The sequence below is a fragment of the Colossoma macropomum genome, unplaced genomic scaffold (assembly GCF_904425465.1).
Source record: "Colossoma macropomum unplaced genomic scaffold, Colossoma_macropomum, whole genome shotgun sequence".
Taxonomy (NCBI): Eukaryota; Metazoa; Chordata; class Actinopteri; order Characiformes; family Serrasalmidae; genus Colossoma; species Colossoma macropomum.
In genome coordinates, this window is record NW_023494801.1 from 9,753,452 (window position 1) to 9,777,213 (window position 23,762).

The 23,762-nt window shown below is 37.9% G+C and overlaps 1 protein-coding gene across 1 annotated transcript; it reads right to left on the bottom strand.

Moving 5' to 3' along the window:
- Window positions 1–1,223: 1,223 nt before the first annotated feature.
- st8sia6 (ST8 alpha-N-acetyl-neuraminide alpha-2,8-sialyltransferase 6) lies at window positions 1,224–19,458 on the bottom strand. Its single transcript, XM_036589685.1, has 7 exons — window positions 18,841–19,458; window positions 11,037–11,117; window positions 10,436–10,516; window positions 9,551–9,695; window positions 9,313–9,425; window positions 7,345–7,437; window positions 1,224–6,293 (listed from the first exon to the last, which is right to left on the bottom strand). Exons 1-7 carry the CDS (start codon window positions 18,924–18,926, stop codon window positions 5,798–5,800), a joined length of 1,095 nt encoding a protein of 364 aa, XP_036445578.1. The 5' UTR covers window positions 18,927–19,458; the 3' UTR covers window positions 1,224–5,797.
- Window positions 19,459–23,762: the final 4,304 nt, after the last annotated feature.

Here is a 23,762-nt window from a genome sequence, read left to right on the forward strand (position 1 = left end):
TTTCCTGCTGAGGTACACTTTGACATTTGTGTGCTTTTATGTACCAGTCATAATTCACTCCTTATAACTTTAGCATGAATGGGTGGGGCTAAACATATGTAAGCTTAAAAGGCATATGCAAATGTGCTGGTTTTTGTGACATCACAAAACCAGTCAATTCAAAACAGGCTGTTATTTGCAGCTGATATATAGTGTGTATGAAATCGTAGGTTTTGAAATGTTAACAATGTCTGCTACATCAGACTTTTTCTTTAAAAATGCAAGTAAAATCTGATTGCATATGTGCCCTTTAAGAATGTTTTGCCTTCTCCTGTAAAGTTACTATTTTAAAGAGTGACCCTTTTATGTGAACATTGGTGATGTACTGTTTAGGATGCACTGGAATATCTCACAAGGCATGACTTCACAGTTAAGTTAGACAAAGTGCCAAAGTAAGGACTGTCTAGTAGGAATATCCCATACTTTTCCTCCTATTGGACATACTTGATTTTTTGCATATTATCTGACCAGTCATTGTGCTGAAAAATCATATTTTCTGAAATAATTTTTCTACAAGGTAGCAGAGGTAAATCCCAGTACCTGAGACCAGAGTCTTCTTAGCGCAGAACAGCACCAGAGGAGAACTTGGCACTACAGAGATGTGACAAATGGCACTGTTGGCAGAGCAGTGAGAGTGATGGCATGTTAAAGGCTGACTAAAGAGAAAAAAGTGCTGTCTGTTCTGGGAGCCATTTCTGTAATTAAATTTCTAGTTGGTAAAGTAGCCAAGAGCATTACATTCATTCTTCAGCGTAAACCACTCCTTTCTTCTGCAGCCTCTGTGTGTGTGTGTCCATACGCAGTCATATTCAGGAACAGTGCATTCACTACAAACAGCAGTTGAGCTCTAAAACTAGCTGCAGAATTCCCACCAGAGGGTTTCATAATAAATAGCCCCATTCACCTATGAAACATGATATCAATGACCTGTATTATACTCAGCACATCTCACAACTACCATCAGAATCTGTAGTTCCCATTCACTGTGTACAATGCTGGCTTTTCTCACGCTCCATCTGCAGCACTGTGCAAAAGTCAGAAACCACACTTCATTTAATTTCCAGTCAAAACAGCGATTGAGTATGTTATTCATTTTCAGTGTCAGTAAAAAAGGCAGAAAACATATTTAACAGAAAATTACACAGACGCCTCAACAAATAAATTTAATGTCAACATATTCAGTATTTAGTGTGTTCACTCTTTGCTTTTATTACAGCTGGCATTTTTCAGAGACATGCTTTCAGATTTTCCAGAAAATCTTCAGAGACATTTTTCCACAGTAAGAAAGTTCAGCCTTAAAAGTTACTTTTTCTGCTTCTCCTGATCCAAGTATTCCCAGTAAATCAGTTATTTGGGGTGGACAGTCCAGTGTTCTGCAAACACCAGCAGTCCCTTTTCTTTTCTCAGTAAGAGCTTCCTGACAGCTACACACCCCTTCAGATGCATGGCATTGGCCTTCTCACAGTGAAAGGTTGGACAGAAACTCCTGCGGATTTTTTTAGATCTGAAGTAAGAGTAGAGCTTGATTTTCTCCTCTCTCTCAAAGATGAAAGCTTTAAGTACTGCTCATCTAATGGTTTTGGTGGTTTACTGTGTCTGCACGGTTGTTAGAAGCTGGTCAGCCCTTTCTCTGTATCTTTTAGTCATTTTTTGAACAGTTTTGGAAACTCCTTACTTTCCTCTGACTTTTCAGTTGCAGTTTCCTAATGCAAATGGATTATTTATGGCGTATCTACTCAGAAAAAGCTCTTGAACAGAAATAACTTTGTACTTTATGGTCATTTTGACTGGAAATTATATAAATGAAAGGTGGTCTCTGACTTTACACAGCCAAAGAGGGCCCAGACACTGAGTAATAAGCTCCTTTTGATTTGTCAAACTGATCCTGAGGACTGCTCCAACACTACTTTAGCACACCTGACTCAACTGATCAGTTATCAAGTATTGCAGTAATTATTACAGTACTCTAGGAATTAAATAATGAGAGCTGAGCTACTTAACAAATCGCTAGTTACTGAAAGATTTACACAGAGTTGCTAGTGTAGAAGTTACACCCCACACCTTCACATGAATTTTCCATTCCGACGAGTCAGGGGTTTTGATTGTCAGCTAGTGTCCATCTGAGTTTTAGAGTGGGCAAATCAATTGACCTAGGTGCCTGTCATGGAATGATAGGTGGCACTAGGTATCCTACCATCTTCCAAATGGCTTTCATCTGTGGTTTACCAACAATGGGCCTCATTCACCAATATCTTTTATATAGTTTCTTCTTAAATTTGTTCTTGATTACCTAAGAACAAATCCTAAATAAGAGAACATTGGTGAATGTCAGAATCTTTGTGAAAACAATGTAAAGAACATCTGAATGGCATCTGAAGGGGCAGTATCTTTGCTATAAGCAATATAAGAACTTGCTTAGGGCCTACAGGCCACCAGCTGGTCCCTGTGAGTAAGTAGTATTTAATTATTATATTTTTATTTTATTGATTATAGATTTATGTTATATATACATGCACTTTTTGTTCTGATTAAAATGTAATGTTAATTCCTTTTTGTTTCTTACAAAAAGTGTGACTGGGGTGGCCACATGTTCAGAAATGCCTCTGAATGCTTGGCATATGTGAACACTGTTGGCTGACCAAGTTTATCCCTATATGGCATTTAGGGATATATGCCCTATACAGTTTATCCAGAAGATGAACACTTCTAGAAAAGAATGTACCATGTCACAAGGCATGTATCGTCACCAAATATGAAGGGACATGACAGCCACGTTTTCATGCTTCAGAGGCCTGCAAACCTCTGCGATCTCAACCACACTGACCATCTTCGGGATGAGGTGGAAAGACAGCAAGAACCATCTAATATGCAGCAGCTAGACAATGCAAACTTTCCACATTATAGCAATAATACACAACACCTCCAGAATCTATTCCAAGACAAATTCCTGCTGTTCTGAAAGTCAAAGATGGCGCAACACAATAATGGATAGGTGTACCTGATAAAAATGGCAGCTGAGTGTAGTTGTTGATTTGATGTAAGTCAGTCTGTCCTGCTGTCTTGAAGATTAATGTAGTTTAAGTGCATTAGGTTATAGTTCTTTAACGTTCAGCAAATGGCACAGCATTCATTAACACTAAAATAGTGCAAAAATAAAAATATAGCCCTTTTAAACGGGCATCCCAGTTTAGTACAATTATCCCAAAACTCAGAACTCAGAATCTCAGAAGAGCTCAGCAAGCTGCACAACTGAGATTCTTGGAAGTCTCTTTTACCATTAATCAGAGTCACCATGATAACTTCATAGCTGCTTCGCTTCCCTTTCCCCTAACACTGAATGCTCACTAGTTAAAAAAAAACCTTACTGCAGGGCAGTGTTTATAAGGCCACATGATACCTACAGAAAAGAAAATGCTCACTTTTTTCAACCAGGCTGACAAGCCAAGCTATATCATATTATCAGCATTATGCCACTGTGACATACACTGAGCTATGATGTCTGTCATTTAATGCCAGAAATAGTCATGACACACTAATGTCAGAAAAAAGAGTCATCTGATACAGATGTTACCTGTCCAGGGTGTATCCTGCCTTCCGCCCAATGACAGCTGGGATAGGCTCCAGCACCCCACCGCGACCCAGAAGGATAAGCGGTTTAGATGGATGGATGGATGGATGGATGGATGGATGATATAGACGTTACATCACCCTGACATCAAAGTTGGCAAACGCACCCTTTATGACAAATTACGGCTATTTTAATACGTGTTTAGAGATGTTTACATAGGTCTATATCAGTTGTCATGAAGGACTTATGTAGATGTCTTATGAACACTGCCCTACAGTAAAGTGCTACCAAAAGGCAACATAGCTGATCTCTGAAGTTCCACAGTGTGATCAGAATTAAAGGTAGTGCCTACTATTATACTGGTTCTACTAGATTACGCTGGTTGTTGCAGTGCTTTTGTCAAACACCTTGCATTAACATGTGTTTCATGTCTGGATCATATCTGGATATATTTTGACTGGATTCCATTTACACTTTTCATTAAAATGTGTGCCCAGTTTGGCCAAGTTTTTACTTTCCTATGCAAAAAGCACATTAACACATACTTGCGTTTACTTTTTCCCTCGTTATGATATGAACCAACAAGCTCGGCTTGGATGCTTCCATCAGCCCAGAGTGCAAAAAGGCACTTTGATTCAGGATTATTCCAGCCTCACATACCCTCCATCTTGCCTTTTCTTGTTTATCATCCCACCTGCTAGTGCTAGGTAGACGCACTGCAGCTTATGGAACTGTGTGCATTCCATTTAGGGGTGGGCGATATGGGAAAATATAATATCATGAGACGCCAGGAAACTGTCATGATACATAAAATGTAAGAATGTTTATATTTTCTGACAAAAAGGACCAGCAGTGCCACAAGGTATTATCAAAAGGTTTGAAAGCAAATGATTTATTTTTAATGTTTCACATATTGCACTGCAATATACACTATTAAAGAGGTCTAATTATGTACTTATGTAACAAAACATGCAGTTGTTCATTGTCCTACAAGTCATGATGATATTCACATATGCTCAGAAAGACACATTATGACATAATTTATCATGATAACGGTGCATATTGTTTAACTGCCCAAGTCTAATTCCATTTACATTTGTGTTAAATGTGGTCACGATCCGACTCGGACCACTTCCAGATCTGCTTGTAAGCTGATCACAAGAGCATCCAGTTAAGTGAAGTTTGAAAATAATCAGATCACTATAAACACATGTTGATGCAAGGTGTGAACAGCTGTGATTAGAGACTATGATGCCCCTATATGCATATCACGTTATATAGATTTTTTAAACTTCTCTAATTATACCTAGGTTAAACAGCTGACCTGAGATGTAGCTCAATTATTAGATTTAACCCCTATTAGCTTTTTTGCCAATTTCCTAGATGTAGCTTAGTCAGGAAGTAAAACTGATTTTCATAGAGAATTTTTAATTATACCTGATTATACAAATGTTAAATGCTTTAAAAAGTGGGCCAGTTGACCTGAGAGGTAGATTGATTTTTTTTAACTCTTCCTTAGACTTAAGCCCTTTCAGCTTATTATTTTTGTCCATTTCCCAGTCAAATAGTAAAACTGATTTTCAATAGAGAATCTCCACTGATTGTGTTAGTTCTGGTTCAGGAGCCCTAGAAACCATCCTAGAGCATACAACTAGACAATTTCACCACTTAAACTGTTTAAATATTGTTTAAGTAACTGATCAGAATCTCAGGCAAATGACTAGCACTTCTGAGCATAAAAAATAAAATAAAAAGTCCTTTTGTGTCAGAACCTAAAGTGTAGGTTGGTTTGGCTAGCTCAGGGGCACCCAATCTTATCTAGTCTTACGTTTTCATTCCAACAAAGCAGTAGCCTGCATGCTCAGCTGTTTGAGACAGGTTTCCTAAAGTAGAATCAGGTGTGCTCCTGCTGATTTGTAATGAAAACCACATTTGTGGATAAGACTGGATACCCCTGGACTACCCAATGCATGTCAATCCATCCTGACTTCAGCTCCCATCATGCCTCTGTTTCTCTCAGCAATGGGAAAGCAGACTTGGACCCACAGGTCCTGCTCTGGGTATTGTAGTTCTGCTCAAGAGGCATTTTACTCCCTGTTTAGAACTCCATATCCCTTTTTTGTAGCCTTTTTGCTCATCTTCACCAAGGTTGTTAGTAGGTCTTGTATGCACAGTCTAAACTATGTGTGTTCAGTTTGATGTGCGGTTTAACTGAGTCGTTGAACAATCCCCCAGATGCAGCCGGATCACACCCTGCATATGAAGCCTGAGAAGGTGCTCAAACTCCGCCGGCATGGAGTGCACATTCTTTTTGCTCTGCCGGTCATCATAGTAGTGATTGGTGATTGGCTGGTGGCTATGCGGGTGCTGACTGAAGGGCCAGAAGCCATATAAATGAACATTTGTGCACAGTTCCAGAGCCAGGCTGGCCACAATGAGGCCCGTGCTGAGGCGTGCTGAGCGAAGGCCCTGCCCACGCCAGAAACGCGCCAGACTGCTCAGGTACTCCGGGTTGAGGAAGACAGGATGTGTACCAGTGACTCCGAAGTCATCCAGCGTGTAAAAGGCTCGCAGTGACACAGGTGTGTTGTGGCCATAGGAAAAGGCTGGCAGCAGAAGCAGGGAGTTACCATATGGACGCAAGCTCTCAACAAACGGACGACGACGTTCCATCAGCCCCCCGAACCTGACGAGACGCAGAAAGATAAGAATGATAAAAAATGTGCTTAATGCTGAGATCAGATCAGTGCAGTCTCTCCAACAAGGAGTATTTTCAGATCACGCTGTTTTTTTGAATGAGGTACAATATCAATCAGCCAATCAGAGCAGAGATCCTTTACATATACAGTCAAATGAAAATGTTTGGGTGCCCCTGGTTAAATGACGTTTTGTTGCTTTTCTAAAAAGTTGACACGTCCTCTACAGAGAACACACTTTTGCATATTGTAATGTATAATTACTTTTTATTTATTATATTTAAATAGGTTTCCAATTTAACGTATTGGAAAAAACATTGGACATAAAATGTGTCAAAAAAGTTTTATTTTTTCCAATATGCTAAACTCTGCATATAAATAGAAACAGCAGGAGACAAACTCAAAAATGGCAAATGTTTGTGCACATTTCCTGTTTATTGGCAACATACTGGAAAACAATGTGTCCTGTCTAAATGTTATGGCACACTTCATTTCTTATGCTTCTGTCCAATATGTTAAAATTTGAAAATTACTTGTTTTGTTGATCTGAATGTGGATGATGTGTTAACTTATTTTCACTTAAAAAACATGCAATAACACTAGGGGTGCCAAAACTTTTGCAGACAACTGTATTATTCTAGCATTATTCTACATCCATGCAGTCACACATTACCTATATCTAGACGGTCTATACATCTGTGCATCACAGATCGGGGGTAGCTACAAAAAGATTCTGTTTGCTTAGCATGCTTTCTGGATCCCCTCCCTGAATCTTTGATGTCTGTTGTTATCGAGATCAGTGTTCTTGTTCCCAGCCATCAAAAGTTTAACATTTAAAATTTACAGTTTACAGTAATAAACACAAGATATAATCACTAGAACTTTTAGTTGTTAATGGACTAAAGAGAACCCTGCTGTGTTCAGATGCAATAAGCCATAACTGAGAAAGTGTTCAGAAATGGTTAAAACAGATGGAACATTTCTTTTTGACAATAATGAATGAAAATATTTTAACCAAGTTTACATGGCATTTGCACTTACTTCTCTATTAGGATGCTGGGGTTGGCCGTGACCAGGCTGGTCTGGTTCCCTACGTCTTTCTCATAGCCGTTCCCCAGTGGAGGAAGATTACACCTGAGAGAGAACAGACAGAGACAATACACACACATAGTGAGTCATATTTCAGAGTTTTTCAGTAGATTTTTTGTTTTTTTGGCCAGTTACAGTACGTGCTCTATCGGATGCCACAACTTCACAGCTTTGATCCAAATACACAATTAACTGAAACCTATGTAGCTCTACAAGAATAGCATCATATTAGACCCTTTTATACCTGTATCTGAAACAAAACTGGTTTTATATTAGAAAAAATAGTGATTCCACACTTTTTCAACACTAATGTACAGTTGTACGAAAACGTTTTAGCGCCCCTGATCAAATGACATGTTTTGTTGATTTTCTAAATGAAAATAAGTTAACACATCCTTCTACAAAATACTAACTCTTATATCTGTACTAACCTTTCAGCAGAAGGAAAAAACTTTCTTAATTTTTAATGTAAGTTAATGAAACAAGATTTCACTCTAAGCAGCTTTGCACTATTTCTATGGGTACGTTTGTTGTGAAATTGTGACACAGTATGAACAGCAGCTGGTAAGTTAAAATAATGTTAAAAATTAAAATAACAAAAATGGACATACAAGACTGAGTTATATGGCTCATTCTACCAAACTGGTTCAAAGTAAAGTTGAAGACACATTTTGGATTTTTTGACTGTAGACTAAAATCCTTTTGCTTTGAATGACTCTATACCTTAATTTTGTTTGTTTTATTGAAATAAATGATTAAATATTCCATTTTGTCACTACTAAAACAATGATAACACTACAGAACATTTAGTAGTGACTGTTTTGTAGTGACAGTTTTAGCTAATTTTGAGCAGAATTCAAAACGCTGGCCAGAACATGACTAACAAACACTGCTTTTAACAGTACCACACACATAAAACACAAAAAATGTTTACTTAATTGCAGAAAATATGTGTTTTAGTAGAGACAGTCCTTAAGGTCACGCACTGATTTTCAGATTTTGGGACACATTTACATTTACAAAACAATGGGATCTAACTGCTCACCATGTGTCCATGAAGGACAAGGATGCAGCTTCACTTCCTGCTCTAAAATGCAGGGGTGTGGCTAAATTAAGACTCCGCCTATGGACTAAAACTCTTTGTGTTTTGGTAGTGACGTCAAAACTTGGGACAGTATTTTTTGAATAAAGTTTTTTTTTAACTTAAAAGTGAAACTCATGATAAATCTAAATCTTTCAACTTCACTTAAAAAATAAAAAAAATATTAAATATATTTTAAAAACAATTGGGAAAAAAATCAAAACAAAGGTCACACATTGAAATGTAGTGGTTAGGGTTTGGGGCAGGCACTTCCCAATAGAAATTATAATGATAAATGATCATTTTCGTATATATTTATCTTATTACTATCTCAATTAATGCATGGGGTTTAGATCATAACATAATCCTTGTAAGCTTTTAATTTGATTATGTTTTTTACATCACTTAAATCTGCCAGCTGCCCTTTACAGTGCATTTTACGTTTTATGACAAATGGACAAATAGAAATGATTAAAATAGAAAAATTAAAATAATGTCTTTTTTTACATATTATAATGTACATGGAAATTAAGAAGTTTTTCTATAATCTTATCATTTGAGAGATTTAGTTATGTTATTACAGTGGTGTTGCACACATATTGCTGTTGGATGAAAATGATTTGCAAAATTCTATGTACTTTTTTATTATCATGCAATGTTTAGGCAATTTAAGGGGAAGTTTTATGTTTTCAAATGATGTAAACATACAAAATATTGCTGATGTAACACAATATCCTGTATCTCTGAAATGGTAGCACAGTGTTATACTATTTACTTCCTTTTATAAGCTTTAGATACAGGCTAAATTTCATGAAACTGTTTTGTGATCATCTTCAGACCTGATGATAAAGTCTGCTGAGTTGATGTTTTCTCCACAGCTGCTATTAGCCAAGATCCCTCCATTGCCCACCACAGCACATGTGTTCCATGTTGCATTTCCAAATGGCTGCTCCTAAACATACAAACAAACATACAACATAAACACAGACACTCCCATGTTGCACTTCCTTGGCTGCTCCTAAACATATGCAGACACAGAATACAGACAGTCTGCTGACACTAATACACACACCATACCTTGGCAAATGTGTTGAACAGAGCTGATGTCACCTGCAGTTGCTTTGTCTTCTCTCCATCATACACGAGTTTTGACCCCACAGGCGTGTTAGCCTGCGAGACCACAGCCTTAGATAAGGCATGGCAGTTTCTGCTTAGCGAGGACCTGAAAGAGACCTTTACTTGAAACCTTCACCTTTGAAAATGTCACCTGTTTTCTACACATTGAGAAAGTGTTGTTGCCTCATTAACTAACATAGAAATGAAACTGTGATAATGACAATGTATTAGATTTTATATGGTAAGAAAATTTGGGAATAAACCTTAGTTAATGTTTCACACATAGCTGCTTTGAGTTCATCTCTCTGTATTTATGTGTACGCCTAAGAGGTGGGGGGTGTTGTTAAGCTTGTGTTTTGGCTCCAGAACAATAAGATTACTCCTCAGTTAAGGATCTGGACTTCAGTTGGAATTTAGACTTTTTTTAATAAACAATTATATCATCATCACCCCTGGCCAAATTACATGTTTTGTTGATTTTCTAAGTGAAAATAAGTTATACTGTATTATCGACATACTCCACAGCGAACAAACTTAAAACTTCCTCCCAAGTATGTTGAAGCGGCACTATGACAGATTTTTTTTTTCTTTTTATGTTCTCTGAAGAGGATGTGAATTTATTTTCACTTAGAAAATCAACAAAATATTTGATCAGGGGTGCCCAAACTTTTTCATCAACTGTATTTTCTATCTTAAATTTCAGGTTACAAAGTATAAAAGTTCTTTTTAAGTTAAGGACAGCTGAGACAAAGTTTTGCAGTGTGGTAAACAGTACAACCCTAGCTTTAAAATACACAACTTGTAGTCTTACATAATCAACAATAATGTTTGTGTGTCTCTGTTCACCTGAACTTTTTGAAATTCGCCTCTTGCCTTCTCCATCTGGTAGAGTACACTTGCAGGGCTTTGTCAATGATGACATTTTCCCTGGAAAATGTAAACACATACATGTCCAATGAGAAAGCAGTCATAAGTGACTTTGGTGTTTGTGTAGCTTCAATCTGAAAGTCATCAAAGTCACACATGGATACACGGAGAGGCAGCTCCATATTAAAGCCCATGGTTGAAATGAGACATCCAACAAGCACATATCATTGACGATGTTTGACGTTTGGGTGTCCACATTCTTTGGGCCATGTAGGGTTTCACTAAAAGCACTGAATAGTATGCATCTTGCTTCAGTTGGATTCAGTGCTGCATCTCTAGTTAGTTAAGAATACCAAAGACAGAAGCTCACCAACTGTGGGTGTAGCAATTTGTATTTGAGCATCTGTTTTTCCTTAACAGACAGCATTACATCATAAAAAGTTTATTTTCAGCACCCCCCAGAATTTTAATTTTGAGAAATTCAGAGGGTCCTAGAGGTTAATTAGGGGGTTCCAGACACCCCAGGACCTCCTGTATCCCACACCTTGTTGTGAGATAAAAAAAGGTTTAGCATTCTTACCTGCAGGCCTTGCAGAAGTCTGGCTTAATGGAGTCTGCATGTTCTTTTTTAGGGAAACGTGGACCTTGAAGACGTGCATCACTATGGAGGGAGCAAGAAAGAGAAAGAAAGAGAGAAAGAGAGAGAGAGAGAGAGAAGTATAGGTTTTGCTATAAAAAGCACAGCAACTTGTTAAAATCTTCTAAAATAAGCTGTAAACAAGTTAATTTCTGCTTTTAGTAAATGCTTCAGCCAGAATAATTGTGTTATCTCTCTGAGGAAATGATTATTCTTGCACTTTAACTGTGTCAAATTTACCAACAAGACTAATCATATCTACAAGGAAATATTCTTGCAAAGCTCTATTTCTGTTTATGTAAAAATCTAATAAGAAATCATTAGACAAAAATGCGTTTGGTTTTATCCTGTGGTCTCCCAGAGAGGCATAGCCTGGCTTTGTAAGCTGTTTAAGCTTACACTGTTGTTCCGATTATTCTGGAATGTCCGCAGGCCTTAGGGTATGGCTGTGATAGAGCAGGCCAATGCTTACAAAACAGAAAGTAAAGTTTCTCCACAACAAATGCATTTCATTTTAAAACACACATCATACAAAAATATGTTTCTTAAGCTGCCAACGCCTCAGGTTTTAGACAAGGTGTGCACCATCAACATCAGATAATTATATGATTATACACAGATACTGTGACTCAGCAGTCTAGCACAAAGATTCATGGCCATCAAAAGCAACGGTGACTGAAAAAAATATCTCAAAAATATTACATTAGTGCAGAGGTCTTCAAATCTGGACCTTGAATCCAGTCCCAATCCTGCATTATGTGTTCACTTGTAGTTAACCCTTTAGACCTTTAAAGAATTCTAGATCATTCTTGTGGGTTCCAGACATTTTTCAGAGTTAAAGGTTTACCAATCCCTCTTTTGAGTAAAATTTTATATCAGAAAAACAAGTAAAAATGACAAATGCAAGTTGTGCTCCACCTCTTTAATATCTCTAAAGGCTGCACACTTAGTCTAAGAACTCTCTCCTGCTACACTTTCGCATTTATTTGAACTTAACTGAACTGAAGACCAAAGTAAGAGATACTGAGTAGTAAGTAGGAGATAACTAACACTCACACAAAAGCAGAAAACAAAAAGAATGACTGCTGAAAGACACTCTGACAAGCTGAGCGTGTCCTTGCTCACTCATTTGGTCAGTGTAGCTGAGGGACAGAGAGGAACTGCTTGCTGAATTAGGAAGAGTAAGACCTCAGGGCCAGTGGAAGCAGCTGTGTTTGCAGGAGATTGTCAAAGCACTCTTTAACACTGGCTCTATAGTCAGCCTGATGCACCAGGTACTCCTCTCTGTAAGTAGCAATGGCAATTTACCCAATCAATCATTGCTATATCTACCCAGCCCTGCTTCAGTTGGAGATGGATGGGTGATGGACCAAACAGTATGCCAATAGTTTTTAAGAATGTATTCAGGGGATCAGTGGTCTGGCAGCAGTGGTGGTGAAGATTCAGCCAGCTGTCCCATGCCTGGCTGTAGACAAGAATCTGAAAGGCACATTCAGAAACTGCCCTAAGAACCAGGCTATGCCCTCCACAGCAATTCCATGAGAACCGCTTTAGCAACGCAGCTACAGCAGAAGCACTGATGGCACTGGAGAAGACCGCAGAGCGACTGGTGCCACTGGAATCAAAGGAGAAGAACTGGGCTTGAGTTCATCTAGAACTGCCCATGGTACTTACCCAGCTCCTGGAGCACAGCAATGTCACTGTTCAATGTGTGGAGTCAATACAACTTAGATTATGGTACAATCATGTTCCCTGACTAAAGGTACTGAGATGTACCCTTGAGAGTACCACTCCAGTGACAAGAGGGGTACTGCCCCAGTGACAGTTTCATACCTTTATTTTTGAGAGTGTACTGCCACTTAAACCTTAGCCTCACAGGGCCAGATGTGATCTTGTGACACGAATACACATCTGGGGACAACTATGAGTGAATTTGGCTTATATATGGATATTAAGGTGGGAACAAACTGTGTTTGATACATCTAAACCAGATGTGAACAACTCAGGTCCTGGAAGGTTAGTGTCCAGCACAGTTTGGTGATTTAGCTGCTTAATCCCTTTAAAGCCCAGGCTAATTACATACCAAGGTTTATTATTCCGTAACTACAGGGACTTCAGTGAAAACTGGTTTGAGCTATTCTCAGGTTAAAGACGTGTGTAACAAAGCTTTGGGCCTGTCAGCAGGCCATGGCCAAGTAAGGGGTTAAACATACCTGATTTAACTTATCTGTCAGGTTTAGAGGGTGTGTCTGAGTAGAGGAACTGCCAAACTGTAGGACTGGAGTTGTGCACAACGATTGAACAAGAAGCTGCTGATGTTGATGAAGTAAGTGCTGGTCTGGATGCCTTTTTCAGTATGCATAATCTATTTATATAACCTGCTTGTACACACAGCCAACTTCCAGGCTGCAATGCACAACATGAGGGTAGTTTTCAAGTATGTAGTTTCCTGAAGCTGGCCTTGTGTTACCCATGGTTATCTCATCCACCTCACAAAGAAAGGAAGCTGCTTTAGGTCATCTAAAACCAATGAAGAAGGTTTTGAACCAAGTGGTCACACCCTGGCCTTCACCTGACCTTGCCAGATCCTTCCTATTTGACACTGAGAAATGGGCTCAGGAACAATAGTATGAAGAGGGAAAGAGAGTGGCTGCCTTGTTGCACTCTTACTGTTCCAGAGAAAAACTGCTTTCTTACAGAAAATGAGATGCTTGGCAGTGGTAGAGGGGATAAAGCAGAGGCATGAGCAGATCCTAGCAAGCCTGGCACATTTTGGAAGGGTGTTGTGATATGTATCTTGTGCGATTCAGACTGGTATGATGATGTGTGTTGTTGTTGCTACACTGTTGGAGAAGGAAACTGGAACTTAGTTTAGTTCATCTTTCTTCATCCTTATACCTAGAAACATGTAATCTCTTATCTGTTCCATGCAAATATTTCCTGTACGTCCAATACGACTTTTGCTTATACTCGCTGCAACCCTCTCTGAGCTGAAAAACATCACCAGTTATTCTTACTTCTAATTAAAATGAAAAGCTCTTTATCTGGACAGTAATTGTTTATTTGCTCAGAAAAGCACTAATATTAGAATAAATACAAATAACACAAATATAATAAGGAGCGCTTTTATGAATGTCAAACGTCTCCTAGTGGCCTAGTGGTGTTTGTAGTTATCATCCAACAGTTGGTTTGGCTAATGGGTGCTTCATTATGTTAAATGAAGCTCTTCAAACTAGCTCACAGGATCAACTGCTTTTTAAACAATGTGCTTAGATTTTTCTTTTACCGCAACTTACATATTTTTACATATCTTTAAATATGCTGAAGTTATTGGATCTATGACAACAGCTTTGTTCACACATAAATACATATATGTGTATATATATATATATATATATATATATATATATATATATATATATACACTCCTGGGCAAAAAGGGGGAAAGTCAAAATCAGCAATGCATTTCAACCGTTTGAATTCATTAATGCTGAGTGGGAAAATGGGTGGAAAGTGGGACTCTTCTTTCTGTAAAAGTTTGTCTGTAAATTTACACACAAAACTTCAGTATTTAAAGATATCAAAGGGAAAAAGTAATCCCATATTAACTCCTTACATGGCCAGGGCCCAAAATCTGTATTACACACTTGTATAACTTAAGAATAGCTCAACCAGTTTGCATTAAACTCCCTCTATTTACTGAATTATAAGCCTTGGTACGTAATAAGCCTGGAATTTTAAGGTGAAGTTGCTTAAGACCATTAAAAGCTTAATGTTTAGCCATTTTCGGCTTGGCCTACCTTTTGCCCAGAATGTATATATATATATATATATATATATATATATATATATATGCGTGTATATCTGTTCTATATATCTGTTACATACGTCACCAATTGCAAAAACTGTCTGATATTTTTGTCATGTCAGACTTCAGCCTGGATTAAAGAAATGTTTCTACCTCGGCCATCTCTTATTGTGAAAGATGACTGTGCATCAGTGATTTATTGCAATTGTCTAATCTTGCTGTTAAGCCATATTACCATTAAAGGAATGGATCAATTTTTTAGGCCCTCTCCAAACCTTACTCAGAGGTAAAAAGCACTCATTGACACTATTCTTTTGCAATATAAAGAAAGATTTATCTTTGCAGCTTTATTAGCATATTGACTAACGTTTGAATGATTTATTAGCAGGCTTGTGTTAAAACCAAGTAGAACATTCAAAAGCAGTGACATAATGGACTCAGGATGAGTGAGTGCTCAGGAAATAGGTGCTTAGGGTGGAAAACAGAAAGAGATCCAAGTAGTGTTAAGCCACAAGTAAAGCAGTTGGAGTGGCTGACTATTAACTCCATCTGACAACTATATTAACAGCAAGGGGTACAGCTCAATTAAAAAAAAAAATAAAGGAATGTTATTAAATTAGTCACTGTTTTATCCATTTCCAAATATATACTGTATTGTCATTTGCTAGAATTTTGGCCGTAGTTTCACCATATCTGTCCGCTGCTTGGGCAGATTACACATCACCACAGAAATGGACATTTCTTAATTACTATATAAACTTGAAATTGTTGTGATATTTAATGCTGCATGTAGTTTTATATGTAATGTTTTATATGAAAATATACAATGCTCAAAAGTACGACACTCTCTAAATACAATTTATATCTTGTTTATTTGTTACTTCCCAAGATAAATGTATCATTTATTCATTCATATTTCTCAGAAAAGTTGTAACAGCCAGCAATAATGACTAGGATTTCCTAACTGAAACTTATTTTAACTTATATTTAAGCATGGCAAGTTCTCAAACATTAGCTTGACTAACATTAGAGTCTCTTTTCTTTATGTAGGTCAGTATTTAGTATTTTATCTAGGTCAGTATTTTGTGGTGTATCCCTTCTTTTGTGGATGACAGCTTGAAGTCTTCTAGGCACTGAGTGCAAGTTTACACAACTGATACTCAGCCAGGCTTGTTGGATGTTCTCTTTTGGATGGCCTGAATGTGGCAGGCCTTGAGCACGTCCTGTCTTTTTCCACCCTTTTAGTACAGTCTGCACTATTGATGTTGGAATTTTAGTGTGTCTGTAATGTTTCTCACAGACATTTTATTGCCAATTACAATATTTTTTGTCAGGTTAATTTAACTTTCTGTATCTTTCAGAATATTAAAGAAATTTGGAGTCAGATGCATTTGGATTGAATGGTTCTGAAGTAAACTGGGAGTTAGGTGAATGTTTTCTAGCTTTCTGCTGCTCAGACTCAAAGTATTAACTGATAGGCTGAAATGATGTACTAACAAATCACATATTTCCTAATAAGCAAGTAATTAAAGTGTCCCAAAACTGCTTTTGAGCACTGTATTTTATGTATTGTTTGTTTTACATGATTTAGCTTGATATTTCTTGTTACAATAAAAAGAACCAGGTTGAAGAACAGAAGGTGGGTCAAATTTTCTGCTACTGAAAGAGTGTATTTTCCTGTTGCCTTTGCTCTTCCTGATGATTCAGTGACAATATATCTGCCTCCAACTACAGAGCCATGATATGGTTAGTGAGCCCCTCCTTAGAGCCTTCTAGTGACTCTTTTCTAAGCTAACTATAAAAGCTCAACTCTTCTGACCACAGGCAGGGTCAAAAATACAGTAATGATGTGTTTGCTAGTCATAAAAAGGTTGTAACTGCGGACTTTGAACACGATTCCTTTAAATTCATGTATTTCCAGGACAATGCCAAAGCTAATTTAGTGTACATGCTAATTCTGTGTTACCCATAATAATACAATAGAACCGCACTGACAAGCATACATATGCCAGCTGTGATAGACACACTTCTCAACAGCAAATCATGTGTATTAGAAGCAGACAGTCTTACAACATTTTTGTCTTAGCCTTGTGCATTCTCAACCTTTTGCATTCTCTGTGTCTGTTCAGAATCATCTACTACTGCTTGTGCTCTCACATGACTCAAATACTAAAAATGGAAGCCAGCCTCTTAGCACATTTAGCACGTGGCAATGAAGTACATATCAGTGCTGGTAAGAGTTACTGATAGTGTGTAGTGTATCTGTAGAACTACTCTCACTGCACTTTCTCATGTACAGCTATGTGGCTGTGGCTGTTTTTCTCAGTGCCTGCATTCAGGCTTAAAATCAAACCATAAAAGCTCTACAAACTTTTCAAAGGCAAGAAAAGTACATGCAATCAATGAAGTCCTGAAAACAGATGCACATTTGCATTCAAAGCTGCAATAAATTAACCCATTCGTGTCCAACAACTACAATAAGTATGAAAAGGAAAAATGCCACAGAAGTTGTTTTGATTGGTCTAAAGTGGTGAAATATTCTATAGTTAAACCTTATAGTTGCACTTTGAATAAACATCTTTTATACTTTTATCCAAAAAAAAGTTGAGTTGAAACTCTGATAGTATGTTAAGAAAACAAACAATTCTGTCAACTTCTGTACATTTTCAATCAGCCAGGTTAACTTACTTTTTATGTTTAAACATCACAATTTAAATACACTGAAATACATTTTCCATAGTTTTGCTTTAAAAAATCAACAGATAGATTTAATATCATAAAATCAATGATAAAATTTCCCTTTTTTACACATCATGTTTCAACTATCTATTTAAAATAATTATTTGATATATTTGAAAAATGTGTTTCTGTACTAAGCAATGGATGCTCCCAAGCCTGACCCCTGAAATTACACAGAAAAATAAAACACTTAAGCTGGCCAATTTTTAAAGTATTTTCATGTGATATAACTTTTCAATCTCTACAAAGATGTTGCTCCAATCTTTAAAACAAAAAATAATAATAGTAATTGGTTAAAAACTGAAAATATGCTGAAATTCTGTGTCACTACCGAAGAACACAAGTAATTTCGGTAGACTGAATCTACATGTGGCCTCAGCTCTACATATGTGACCAATAAAATTGAGGTCTGCTAGTTTCTACACAATTAGAGACAAAATTGGATTGTTACAACAGAAACAGTCACAAACAAAACAAATATGTATGTTTGGTATCGACATATTTGTTTCAGTAGTGACGGTTAGATGTCAGTTCATGACTTCTTTTTTTTTTCACACACTGTAACACAGGAAAATGTCATAATTTGACATTTCACACTAGAAATAGCCCTCAGGGAGAAGCAAATATGCCCAAGAGCACAAAAGACTACACAAGTACAGGCAAAGATTTTAACATTTGATATCTAACAAACAAAAAAGTGATCAGTGTTCATATTGTTCCTTCATCTCTGTGTGTTGCGAGTTGGATCAAAAACGTGGATCATCTGGGGGGACTTGAGGTTCCCAGTTGGGACCCACTGAATTAGATATATTGACAATGAGCAGATGCTGGAAAAAAATACTGCCTAATGCCTTCTAAACAGTCAAATGAGGTTCTTTATGGCTCTGTCACCAAAGAGAAAAAAAGCTCTGCAATGTTTCAGTATTGACAAATGTAGACAATTTAGTCTGATAGTACCAAAAATTCTGAAATGACATTAATAGTTTTCAGTGTACGCTTTGTGAATTTTTACATTTTTACCCGTCACAAAAGTAAATCATTTATTTCAGGGAAAATAAGACATTTTCTAACCCTTATCTACCCCCCAGTTTATACCACTTCTGCAGACTGACCCATATTGGCACGGTGTGCATTTCTGGAGTTATGTGAAAGAGGAGTTGACAGCAAACACTGAAAGCACAGACAGGATCACAGCCTCACCTGTTACTGAGGAAGAGCCAGAGCAGCACGCTGCAGAAAGAGGCGAGGGAGAGGACGGCCAGCAGCCTTAGGAGCAGAACCCTCATACCTCACACACACACACATGTACACTCTCATGAACGCGTAGACGTACACACAGACGCCGGCGAAGTCAGCATATCCTCTTCTCTTGTCTTTGTTCCGTCTTTATTTATTCTCTTTGTGTCACTTCTACTCTTTTCTCTCTCTTTTCCCTTTGTTGCCATTTCTTGTGGCTACTTTCCTCCCTCCTTACTGCTGCCCGGCTCCCTCTTTATTTATGTGTCTTTCTGCTTCTCCTCGCTCTCTTTGCTCTTTGTAAAGGACTACATTCCTGTCCTATTCTCCTCTCTGCTCTCTCACTTTAAGACATGTTTTACTGCCTCTGTGTTCCAGCCCAGCCCATTCCGTGTCCCTCTCGGTTTTCCTCTGTCACTAACTCTGTTTTCTCTCTTTCAGGAGTTGGCTTGCTCTTACTTTTTCACTCTCTGCCTCGAAATCTCAAGCTGTTGCTTCTTCTGCGTTCTTTACCACCTCCCCCCTCTCTCTTCTCCACCCATCCTCCAACCCTTCCCACCCCACTCCCTCTCCCTTCCTTCTTACTCTCTCACTCTCTCTCTCCGTATCCTGCTCCCCCGCCCCGCCTTCTCCTGGCTCAGTAATTTGAGTGCCTGGTACTGAATTAGTCCATGGCAGCCCCTGTTGGAGAGAAAGCATGTGTATGTAAGTACTTTTTTTTTCTTTCATTAAAGTAACCAATGGGCTAAGACTGCCAGCCAATCAAACCTGAGAAGTCCTCAACATATGGACACAACCATTCTACCGCGACGTTTCTGCTGAGACTTCCCTGGTACAGCTGGACAGAGAGGGAGATGTTCAGAGCAATGCAACTTCTCTAATATATATCCTGGTTCTCCAAAAGCTCATGTCATGGAAAAGTTTGGTACAGTATGTAAACACTGCTTAATTCAAATGTACCTCTTAATTTAAACCAACCTCTGTTAACCTCACTGTTTTTGTGATGTCATGCATTTGCCTATTTAGCCTAGATCAGTTTAACCCCACCCGTTCACACTAAACTTATGGGGAGTGTTTCAGACCTGACTGTTATTCTAATGTACAACACAGGACAGCCAATGTAAAAGCTCATTTTATTTACATTTTGTTGAAGTGAAAATAAAGTTACACATACTTCACACTACAGAGGACACACTTCTGCACTCCTTAATGCACAATTTAACATATTGGGGGGAAAAAAACAATATTTATAAAACATTTAATATGATGTTTTATTTTTTTCCAGTATCTAAAATAAATAGAAATTGAGCGCTTAAATTGCTTTTATTAAGTTTGTTCTCTGTAGATTATGTGTTGACTGTATGACTGAAAATGTGTCTTAAAGGGACAGAAACAAAAGCAGTCTGTTTAATTCTAAAGGATAAGGAGAACTGTAAAAATGTAAAAATGACTGTATTTGATACACAAAACTCCACAAACGTCAAGTAGACTGTATGGAAAACAATGCAGTACAAGAAAAATGTAGGACATGGGCCTTTTTTAATAGCCTTTTGTAGCCTGTATGCTCTCTGTTTTGCATCTACCTACAATCTACCTACAAAGTTCTGAAAGCAATTCACTAGGAACAATGACATATTTGTTTAGATATACAAAAAGTATTTGAAGTACATGATGCATTCACATCAGTTCTTCAGCGTGATGCCATAGAAGAAAAAAATGTAATTGGCTAAAGAACATTTCAATGATGTCCAGGTGTGAGCAACCTGTTTAACCTGATTGAGAATGAAGTGTTTCAGGTAACAATCACATTTACAGTTTTTGCTTTTTTAGTCTAGTGCTGGAACTACAAGGCTAATGTCAATAGTCAATAGTCACCCAATAGTCACCCAAATCTTTTCCATAAATACATCCTTAAAACTTTTCTCAACTTACTCAAACCACATCCAGGTGTTCAATATGACAGTATGACTTACTCTGAGCCATAAAACTGAACATAACCTCATCCTGCAGCTAAATGCTGTGACCAGCCACTTAGACAACAGGCGATGTGCCAAAATCCATCCAACATGCAGGCTGCACATTAAATTCACAATTTCAATTTGAAATGAAGATATATGTTCAAAAACAGAAACATTTTAAATCACACGTGTAATCTAGTGTCCACAATCCTGTGTGATGTGCATGTCCATGAAGGGGAGGGGAGTCAGATTCTGCAGAATTTGGCACAACACCTGTTGTCTAAAGTGGATGCCTGGAGCATTCAGCTACATGATGAGGTTTTTTTTAGGTCATTTTTATCATTCACAGTGAGTCACACTGTGTCCTAAACCATGCGGTTTTAGCTGGTAAATAGAGGTTTTTGGGATTTGTTAATAGAAATTATTTGGGTGACTATTCACTTCTAGTGTTTGTTTGCAACATCAGATTCTCCAGTTTAAAACTTAAGAAGCAAAATATCAAACATATCTTGGCCAATCAATTACATTTGTAAATTCGATTTTTTTTGCCACATAATGTAAAAGTTCTACACCCATTAAAGGAACTATAAGTCAGGAATGAGAACTATTTAGGCCCCTACTTTTTAGAGTGTATGTCAGACTGTAGATTGCAATATGCTTCAAACAGAACATGGTGAAATGAATTACCCCTTCTTTAGCATCTGCCAAGACCACCTGTAACTGAAGACCCCAGCTGAGCATTTACACAACAAAAGCTTTTATTGGAGGCCACAGTGCTTCCATAACAATAGCCTTTCAACACAATAAAGACCGTTTGCCAGCTCTGATCCTTTCTGTTTGTTGTTGTTGTTGTTGAAAGTTAGAAAGGAACCAAAACTGCCTTTAGTGTTTGTCAAGCTTATGAATATAATGTGATGGAGAAAAAGCAGCTGCAGACCATTTTATGATTAAAAGGTCAAAAGGTGAGCATATTTCATTACCCCAACAAATCTCATGAGCATGTGGAAAAAAATAATTCAGTGGAACACTAGAAGAAAGCCTCCCTTTTTCTGAAAAACAAAGACAATTGAAACTCACTACACAATCTATGTTCCCAAACTTCCCAAAGATGTTCAGATCTAGTGAATGGGGCGGCCATGGAAAGTGTACCGCTTTTTCATTGTGTTCACAAAGACTCTTATGAATCATTGTTTATAAGATCATTATCCTCATGGATCATCAGGGTATTGTTCACACCTTAGGATGCACCTGGTCCTGTAAAAGAGACTAACATTTCAAAACAGTGATGACTCTCATGTGCTGTCTACCTCTATGTTTAACTATTGGCAACCAACATTGTAGTGTGAAGGCAAACTTTGGCTTTTTCCAAACGTAAACGTCCAGATGTAGGAAAAGAGTCACAGAGGAATGCTGTCCCAAAATCACCATCTTGGGATTCTGTTTTCATTATTGTCCAACTGGCTTCGCATTCCATGCATTGTGTTCACCTGTGCTTGTTAGTGTCTTTGTAAATAGCCCTTGGTTTTGTTTAGTCAGTGGGAAGTCTTGTTTGTGTTGTAGCTGCAATCCTAAGCAGTGTTTTCTGATGTTGTTGGATTTGTCCACCTTGGTTTGTGTTTGTGTTCATTCTATTTCTGGTTCTGATATGTTTCTGCCTGTTTAACTGATTCTGGATTGTGACCTAGAGCATGGGTTCTGCATCCTGGCCCTGGAATACCCCTCCACTCTTAATAAAGGCCTAAAAGGGTTCTTTGGAGCCAGGCCAGAGAAGAACCACTTTCCCTTGAGGAAGTTTTTTGCTTCAATGTTGATTCTCCAAAATTTCTTAGGAGAAATCCCGTTAGACAAAAAGGAGACATAAGATATTTCTGGCCCAGATTAAATTTATAATAGTCACTCACAGCATCAAAACTGAGAAGGCTCTTAGATGAGAAATAGTGGAGTTTACGTTAAGATTCTTGCCCTAGTTAAATTGCAGATAAACACAAGCATTATTATCTTGGTAAATCTGAGCATAATGTGTGACTTTATTGAGGTACTACAAAAGGCACTACGTCATTCAAGCCATGATATAAAATAATTAATCATTTAACCAACAGGGCATTAATAACAAGCTTGTCAACCACTAATGTCTTGACTTTAAAACTTGGCAGATAAGTATTTGTTGGTAGATGGCACTGTCGGCCTTTAAACAAATGTGCTCATGTCATCACTCACATGAAGGTCTAAAAGCTTTTTTTGTAGAGTTTAGTTCCAACTTGCGTCTGTCATGCTGCCCACATTACGTGAACTTAAAATAAAGCTTCTTATCCAGCCAATCAAACACTTCTGATGAAGTTAGTCAGCTGGAGCAAGTGAGGCAGACTCCACGGGAAGGCAGATCTCCAAGACCGCAACTGCATACACCAAAGTAACTTTCACTGACACTTTTTAAATGTTTTAAGTATTAAGTTATGAAATAGGCAGGCTCTATAAATAGACAGCCAACAATAAATGATGCAGTTTACTGTATTTGGCAAATGTTATTGCGATTTTAAAGACTGTCTCTATTGACACAGTTAAACTGGACTCAGTATCTTGTTTGACCCAGATGCCTCTACAATGCGAATATTTAGTTCTCAGCCCCCTCTGGCCACAAGAAGGTACAGCTCTTTCCATTTCAGGAGGGGAAGCGGGTGGTTTTTGTGGGGAGAGTTGTTCTGCCTTTGAAGGTGCAAACACTCACCCCACAGTGAGGTGTGTGGCATCTGGGGTGGCTATTTAGATTTCAAGGAAAGCCCTGGCCACCCAGGCCACTCCTTTAAAACGACACATGCCGCTGAGGTTTCTCAGAACCAAAGTCTCCATAGAAGCGGATTCATATTTTCAGTTTCCTTTTTTAATTCCTTCCTCTTATCTCCTCTTATAATTAAGGAAGTTCAAACTGGG

Bases quoted from the DNA above. Each gene is read 5' to 3' on its own strand.
- st8sia6 (XM_036589685.1), bottom strand. From the start codon at position 18,926: ATGAGGGTTCTGCTCCTAAGGCTGCTGGCCGTCCTCTCCCTCGCCTCT. The intron at 10,517-11,036 runs GTAAGAATGCTA...TACATTTTCCAG, and splicing joins GACTTCTGCAAGGCCTGCAG to GGAAAATGTCATCATTGACA. The intron at 6,294-7,344 runs GTAAGTGCAAAT...GCGTCTCGTCAG, and splicing joins CCCAGCATCCTAATAGAGAA to GTTCGGGGGGCTGATGGAAC.